Source organism: Plasmodium reichenowi, chromosome 14 (assembly GCF_001601855.1).
Source record: "Plasmodium reichenowi strain SY57 chromosome 14, whole genome shotgun sequence".
Classification (NCBI taxonomy): Eukaryota; Apicomplexa; class Aconoidasida; order Haemosporida; family Plasmodiidae; genus Plasmodium; species Plasmodium reichenowi.
The window spans coordinates 1,308,830-1,318,440 of NC_033659.1; the positions used below are offsets into that span (position 1 = coordinate 1,308,830).

Here is a 9,611-nt window from a genome sequence, read left to right on the forward strand (position 1 = left end):
AAAAAAAAAAAAAAAATATATATATATATATATATATATATATACACTTTCTATTAAATTGTATAATAAAAAATTAACTTATTATACATTTCCCTTCAACTTTGCCATTATTTATTTTATTTATTTTATTTATTTATTTATTTTTTTTTTCATTTCTAATAATAATTATTATATTTGACCAAATTTATTATATTTTCATTATTACATTTCATAAATATAGTCTTGTAATATATATAAAATTGATAATATGTATTAAATAATGAGTAATTAAAAAAAGGAGATTTATATTCGTGTATATTGATTTGTTTTGATAAATATAAAGAAGACTTATAAAAATATTTATAAGACGACATGAGAAAAAAAAAAGAATCGTTTATCCTTTTTTTCTGTTGAACTCCATTCGCTATTCCAATGGCATCTCCATCATTTGACCAATAATATAAAGCCTGATTTATATAGAAACAAATTAAAAATAAAAAAAACTGTTTCTTATTTATTTCATCATACAGGTAAGGATATTCATTCCTTTTGGTACTTGTACTTTTTTCTGAATAATATGGTTTTTTATCTAAAATTGCGTCTTCACATAATATATAACTACTTTTTTTTCTCTTTTTATTAACATGCATATAGGATGCATTATTCATTCGAATGTTATCTGATACATACATATTGTCATAAGACATATCATAAGATTTTTCATTTTTTATATTCGAAAAATAATCAGTTATTTTTATTTGGTTCTTTATTAAAGGAATTAATTTACGTCCACTTTTCTTCTTTACAAATGTATTATTTTTTTTTTCATTCATAGAGAAATCATCTGTAATTTTCTCTACACCCTTCGTTCTTAAATAGCAATTCTCATTATTCTTTTTTATACAGTCTTCCATATCCACATTCTGTAGATATATATATGTACCTAAGTTGGAATTGTTCTTATTACTCGGCTGATTTGAATAGGAATGTTCATCTAAATGTTCGTTTAAATGTTCGTTTAAATGTTCGTTTAAATGTTCATCTAAATGTTCGTTTAAATGTTCGTTTAAATGTTCGTTTAAATGTTCATCTAAATTTTCGTTTAAATGTTCGTTTAAATGTTCGTTTAAATGTCCATTTAAATGTCCATTTAATTTCCCCTTTGCATAATGATCCATCATTTTGTCTTTTACTTTTTCCTTTTTACTACTGAAAGTATTTTTTCCATTTTCTTGAAAAAATAATGGTGTATTATTTAAATTATACAATTCAGTGCTACTATGCTTTAAAAATTGGTCGAAATAATTTTTTTTTTTTTTATTATTAGAAGCTTCTTTTTTCAAGTTGCTTTTTTCCATCTTTATTTTTTGAAATGTGTTAATATAATTCTTTTTCATAAGCACATAATAATTATATTCGTCTATCAAGGCGTTTTTGTTCTCTTCATAACATTGTTCTTGGCTATTATAATCGAGGTGCTGTAATAAAATATACCCACACAGGTAAAAAATGATTCCTAGTAAGTTTTTATAATTTTTAATTTTTTCGAAATTGTTTAATATTTCAATAAGTATATTGGCTGAAATGAACAAATTATCCATTCTTAGTTCAAATAAACAAAATCGTATAAGGGCATTAATATATATAATAGTTAATTCTTTAGAAAAGCTTATATTTGCACACATTATTATTAAATTTTTAATAAAATAAAATGGTTTGTTAAATATATTCGATTTAAATTCCATATACAAATCTATAATATATAATAAATTCAAGCATGTGTTTACATAATTATTATTTTCAAAAGATAAAAAAAAATTATTATCTCTTATACTTCGGTTTAAGGCAATTAAAACGGAATATGTTTCTGATATTTCCTCTGGTATGTTAAAATGTTTTTGAAAACTATAATGTTGATAATATTCTACTTTGGTATTTTCATAATAATTTAATTTATATCCATATTTTTGGATGTTTATAATGGATTCTACCTTTTCATCAATAAAGTTGTCTATATATATTTCTTTATTTATTTTAAAATAATTCCATATTAATTTGTATTTTTTATTTATGTCATCATCTACATTTGGTAAATATTTATTTTTTTTTGTTGTCACGATGTGTTCATCTAATGTTTTGTTTTGTTTTTTTTCTTTCATTTTTAATTTTTTTTCTTCTTTCATTTTTAATTTTTTTTCTTCCTTCATATTCAATTTGTTTTTTTCTTTCATTTTTAATTTTTTTTTTTCTTTCATTTTTAATTTTTTTTCTCCTTCCATTATTAATTTTTTTTCTTCTTTCATTTTTAATTTTTTTTCTCCTTTCATTTTTAATTTTTTTTTTTTCTTCTTTTTCTTCCCATCCGTATCACATTCTTTCAAATGATTCAACATGTTGAAAAAAAAGGAGCTTCCACAAGGATGCTGATCAGAATAATTATTTTGATGTTTTCCCTTATTACATTTTTTAAAAAACACAAAGTCATTTTTTTCTAAACATTTTTCAGTCAAGAAAAAATCAAAAGTGTATGTGTTATTATTTGGAAAAAGCTCTTCGAATTCTTCGAATTCTTCGTATTGTTCGAATTGTTCGAATTGTTCGAATTGTTCGAGCTCTTTTAAATGTTTTAAATCTTTGAACTCTTTATACGTCTGATTTGCATAAACATGTTCACTCAAATTGTCATATAAAATATTATCCTGCATATATAAATTAGTAGTATCCTTAGTTTGATTATGTATAATAATTTGTTTTTCTTTTAATATATCAACTTGTAACATGGTTTCTTTCCATTGTTTATCATATGAGTCATTTGATATATCATGCATATGATCCTTTAAAATATATTCATCCATTTTATTAGTCATATTATTATTTATGGTACCATTTGTACCTAACGTATTACATAGTTTCTTCTTTTCATTTATATCATTATTCACAATATTGTGTATTTCTTTTAAATGTTGTTTTTTATTTTCTATTTCATATTTTTTTTTGATTAAATAATTTAATAATCTATTTATAAACTTATCTTTTGTGTCTCCTTTGTTTAAATTATTTTGATAATTCTGTAAAATGTTTTTCGTTTCATATAAATTATATACATAAAAGAACTCCTTATTACTTATTTGTGGAATTTTTCTAATTATATCTTTTATATCATCAATCATATTATAGCAAGAAAATAATGTATCATTAGATATATTTAAAAATATATATTGTATAATTTGTATATCATTGTAATCTAAATTATTATAAAAGCGTTGTAGTATTATTTTTAATATCTCAATAAAAAATTCCCCTAGGTTCATTGAATTTATTTCATATAAAGACATGTACATTAATGATATGAATATTTTGATTTTTATTTGATGACTCGTTAGCCATATTTCATTAAAATTAAAATTCTTAAAAAGTAAATTTTTATAATTTTTTGAAATATTATCTGGGAAAGAATTTGAACATATATATGCTAAATATAAAAATTCAAAAGAAAAAAAAGAATTATATTGATCATTATATTTTAATGATTTATTTAATTTCGAGTCATGTAATAAATTTCTAAATCGACTTCTATCTATATCTTTAACAACATTTTTTACATATTGTTCATCTGCAGCATTTTCCATATTTTGTATGTCTTGAATATTTTCGAAACGTTGAACATACTTATTTTTTATACTAGTAAAATATAATTCAATTTTATATACAATTTCTTTTATATAATTCCTTATATTAGTAATATTTTTATTTTCATTATTATTATTGTCTAATATCAATTCATTTTTATATACCCTTTCGTCGAATGTATATGTAGTATCTTTGTTATAATTAAATATAGATACATCATTATTATGAAGTGTACATTCTAAGAGATTAAAAATAAAATTAAAGACTTTTAAGATTTTATTCATATGAAAATAATCATATTTGTTTAAAAAATTATAATCACTCTTATTATTAAGAAAATTAATGTAATCATTATTGTTATCGTTATCATTACAAGTACTATCATTTCTTTTTTTCATATCATTATAAGAATTCGTTTTATTTTTATCTATATTATTATCGTTACTTATATCATATTTTAAAATATCATTTGATAATAATAAAACTTCATTATTTGTATCCACCCTCTTAAGGTTGTTATCATAATGGTCATCACTTTGTATATTATTATAAGAAGTGTTACATGTCCGTAACTCTTTATAATAATTATAAGTATCATTATAACTTTCTTTATTTATATGTTTGTAATTATCTATATCTATGTGTTTGTAATTATCTATATCTATGTGTTTGTAATTATCTATATCCATGTGTTTGTAATTATCTATATCCATGTGTTTGTAATTATCTACATCCATGTGTTTGTAATTATCTATATCCATGTGTTTGTAATTATCTACATCCATGTGTTTATAATTATCTATATCCATGTATTTATAATTATCTATATCCATGTGTTTATAATTATCTGCATTTATACATTTGTAACAATCCATACTTATATCATTATAAGGTTCTTTATTTACATGATTAGAATAATCATGAACCCCCTTTTTTTTTTCTTTATTTCCTAGAAGTTGTAAATAATTATGTGTGTGTTCCATATAAGTGGGATATAAATTAAAATTGTTTTTATTAATAAATTCCTTTGGTTGATAATAATGATTGTCCTCCTTATTTTCGTTAATTTTTTTCACATTCTTATCATCTAAATAATTATTTTTATTACTACTATTGTTACTATTGTTATTATTATTATTATTGTTGTTGTTGTTGTTGTTGTTGTTGTTGTTGTTGTTATTATTATTATTATTATTATTGTCATACATATTAAAGTAGTTGAAATAATTCTTTTCGTAGAACATATTATTATAATGCTCCATTTTTATATTCTCATTCATGAGTATATTATTTTTAATAAATTTAATTTTTTGACATGGAAGAAAAGTTAGAAATTTTGATAAATAAGGATAATTAAATAACATATGACTGAAATGAATACTAATAACTGATAATAATTTAAATGATGTTGGATTACATAAATATTTTTTTAACAAAACATAACATTTATCAAAAGCTATATTTAATATTTCAAAAGAATGCAAAATGTTTTTTTTTTTTAATTCAATTAAATATATTTTATATAAGAAAATTATTTCTTCAGTTAATGAAAAAGAAAAATCAAAATCCGACATAACCAATTCATATGCTTTATTTAATAAATTACATTCCAAATATATATTAAATAAATTATGTTGTATATTTATAAGGTTTGATGAAAATTTGTATATAGACACATGTTTATATATATCAGTTTTTTCATTCCTTATTAATTTATGAATCGTACTTTTATTACATTTTATTATTTGATTATTATTTAAAATATTACCATTATATGTATTATTATCCAACATATTATACTTTAAACTATTATCATAAAACTTATTATTATTCATCTTTTTATTATTTTCTCCTTTGATCTCTTGATACACATTCTGCATTAACATTAAATAATCACCTCTTAAATTATTGTAAATATAATTTAACCCTTGTAAATCATTCAAAAATCTTAAACACGGATGTTGTTCTTTTATACGTATACTGTTGTTCCCCTTTTTATTATTCTTTAAAGTATATAATCGCTTCAAATTTTCAATAAAATTATATATATCCATAAATTCATAACTTGAAAATATCGTACAAATATAAGGCTCCAATATATTCTTAATGCTGCTTTTCCTTTTTAATGTTGGTAAAGCATCAAATAAAAAGTAAAACATGTTACTCTGCTTTTCTAATCTATTCATCCCTATATATTTATTTAAAATCTCATATGTTCTTTTAAAATATGCAACGACATTTTTTATTAATGATTTTTCTTTTCTTGAAAATAGCTGTTCATAGAAATAGCGATTAATATATTGCTTCCTGACTTGTGCAGGTATTTTTTTTTTTTTTTTTTTTTTTTTTGTTGTTGTTGTTATATAATTAGGTTTATAATCCTTATAAAAGTATTTATTTATCTGTTCAGTAATAAAACCTTTTATATTAAAACGGTTATATATAATTTTACCTTTTTTATTAAGATATGTAATATTAAAATGATTGAAGTGTGTATTCATCATATTACAATTTTTACCAATAATGAAATTAGTATAACGTGTATATATTTTTTCATAATTATATCGAGAATGGCTAGTTGCATGATTTTGATAATTTCCCTCATTTGTAATCATTTTGTTATTTAGATACGACATTTGATTGTTAAGATTATTTTTAGAAATAGATAAAATGGAATTTGTATAATTATTTGTAAATTCCTTTGTGTTATTAATATATATGTTTTTCGATTTATCAGAATTATGAATCGCTGAATTATCTAATGATGGTATTAATTTGGTTTTCTTTTGTTTTTTTTCATTATAATTATGTTTCGTTATATTTTGTTTCTTCTTTTTCATTAATATGTTTATGTTACTTGTGTTGCTGTAAAATAAAATGGGTTTAGAATTAATCCTTTCGTGATATAAATGTCTTTGATGATTAAATTTTTTGTATAGCTTCATATAATAAAAATGAAAAACGTTAAGTTGTACAGGATATATAAAATTTATCATTTGTATATTAAGAAAAAAATTATCATAAAAGCTCATATTTCTAGTAGAACATATCATATAAAAATAATCTAGAAGATTTTGTAATAAGACAAAATTATTATTTAAAATAAGGTTTGTTATATTTTGACATTTGTATGGTTTCATGATATCTAATATAAAATTATTTGATGGTTTATTTATGGACAGATTTTTACTAAAAAATTCATGATTAATTATGTTTTCTTCTGAATGGAAAAATGAAGATAGTAAAAAATTTTTTTTACAAAAGAAAAAAAATATTTTTATCATCAAATGTTTATCTATGGTAACATTTAATAAAACTTTTAAAAAATTAAACCAAAAAAAAATTAAATTCTTATCCATATGTGTATATATAAAACAAAATAAACGTTCTATAGTAGTTGAATGAATAAAATTATCATCAAACGTTTTTATATTTATAATACATTTGTTCATCAAATTGCATTTTTTATTAGCATATACTTTGTTCATACATGAATGTATAAATTTTTCCATTTTTGTGGAATCATCAAAATTGTTTTTATTTATATATATATCACAAAAAAAACAATTCACATGTTTTTTTGTTCTTACATTTTTATTGTTCTTGGAGTTTCTATGTAATTTTCCCCTTTCTTGATATGAATTGTTATATGGTCCATTTAAAACATTATCATGTTTATCATATGTAAGATGATCATCGTTTATATTATACTTATGATCATCATGTATATTATACTTATGATCATCATGTATATTATACTTATGATCATCGTGTATATTATACTTATGATCATCATGTATATTATACTTATGATCATCATATATATTATACTTATGATCATCATGTATATTATACTTATGACCATCATATTTATCATACTTATGATCATCATGTATATTATACTTATGATCGTAATATTTATCATACTTATGATCGTCATGTTTATTATACTTATGATCGTCATATTTATCATACTTATGATCGTCATATTTATCATACTTATGATAATCATGTATATTATACTTATGATCATCACATTTATTAGCTATACCATCATACATATTATCATTTTTCTCATTTTGTGAGTGTCCTTTTATATCCTCTTTATTAGTACAACCATTTTTAAACTTTTTTCCACATTTGACAACCTTATGCTTAAAAAAGCTGTTGAGTAGTTTGGTTTCTTCATTTTTTTTATCTTCTTTAATATGCTTATAAAAATGATATAGATTACAAAATATATTAAAGTCTTTATTATTTAAACAGAAATTAATTTTTACAAAATATAAGAGTTTGTCATTTAATGCGTTAATATCTATATTATGTTTAATTTGAAAATCTGTATTTATACTACAAGATATATGTTCATTATATTTATTACAATAATTTACATAATTTTTTGAGTTACTTTTATTTATTATTTTGTTTTTTGCTGAACAATTATAAAAAATATGGTTTGTAGTTATATTCTTTTTATTATTTTTAATAGAGGAGAAATTCCTTTTATTAACTCCTGAACTTTTTAAAGTAGTCAATTTTTTCTTTTTATTATTAACCACGTTATAATTTATTTTATTATTATTATTATTATTATTTTTTATTTTCTCATCTTTGTTGTTATTACATTTTTTATATATTATATTGTTTGTTAATATATCATTCCAGCTGTATAAGAAACATCCAAATATAAAAGCCTCCAATTCTATGTCTATGAAATTAATATTACATTTCCTTTTTTTCTTACTATATAGTCTCATTTTATAAATTTTTTGATTAATGGAATGACAAGACTATTTAGATAAGGGGTCTTCATTTTATGATATACATAATTATATATATATATATATATATATATATATATATAAATATTTATTTATATATAAATATATATCTTAATAATCATTATCTTTAATATGTTCTATCTTTTTCACTTCTTTGAAATCTCATAATGTGTCAAGGAGTAATTTTTCCTCACGTATTATTTTATACATACAAGAGAGAGAAAAAAAAAAAATAAAAAATTTAACGCTTTTCTTTTTCTGTTTAATTCTTCAAACAATAAAATATATACATACATATATATTTTATAAATACATACATATATATTTTATAAATACATACATATATATTTTATAAATACATACATATATATTTTATATATACATACATATATATTTTATATATACATACATATATATTTTATATATACATATGAGAAAATATATATTAAATATTTTTATGAATATACATTTTATGTTTTTATTGATAACTCTTATATTTCATGAAAAAACAAAAAAAAAAAAATATTCAATGTACCATATTTTTATAAGACAAAGGAGAGTTAATAAAAAAAAAAAAAAAATTAAAGATAAAGAAAACAAAGAAATTAAGATATATATATATATAATATATATATATATATATAATAAGATCTTATATAATAGATTGTAAACACGAAGTGAACTATTCATATATATTTAATATTTTGCTATATATAATTTTTTTGTCAAAAATATGTAAATATATATTTTTTATTATATATATATATATATATATATATATAATGTTATATTCCTCAAAAAAGAAGAAAAAAAAAAAAAAATAAGAAAGAAATAATGATAATAATGCTATAATAATATTAAAATGTGTACGTATTTATATTTTATGAAAAGATGAGTACACAATAGTTTTTAATTTGTTAATAAATATATAATATTTTATTATATTATATAAAAAATATATTTATATATATAATAATATATAAAGAATTTATGTAATATAAAAAATAATAAATCATGAACAGATATTTCTTTTTTTCAATATTTTTAAATGTCTTAGAAGTGATATATATAAAGATAAAGAAAATTTTTTAACATTAAAAATGAACATAATAAAAAAATAAATATATATATATATATATAATATATATATTATGAACTTATGGGGGTGCCTTAAAATGTATATTCTTATAATTTGTGCATCAAGTTTTTTTTTTTTTTTTT

At 19.5% G+C, this 9,611-nt stretch overlaps 1 protein-coding gene across 1 annotated transcript; it reads right to left on the reverse strand.

Annotated features, from left to right (window-relative positions):
- Positions 1–155: 155 nt before the first annotated feature.
- Positions 156–8,366, reverse strand: PRSY57_1433100 (hypothetical protein; the record flags this gene model as incomplete). Its single annotated transcript, XM_012909930.2, has 1 exon — positions 156–8,366. One exon carries the CDS (start codon positions 8,364–8,366, stop codon positions 156–158), a length of 8,211 nt encoding a protein of 2,736 aa, XP_012765384.2.
- Between the last annotated feature and the right edge of the window lie 1,245 nt (positions 8,367–9,611).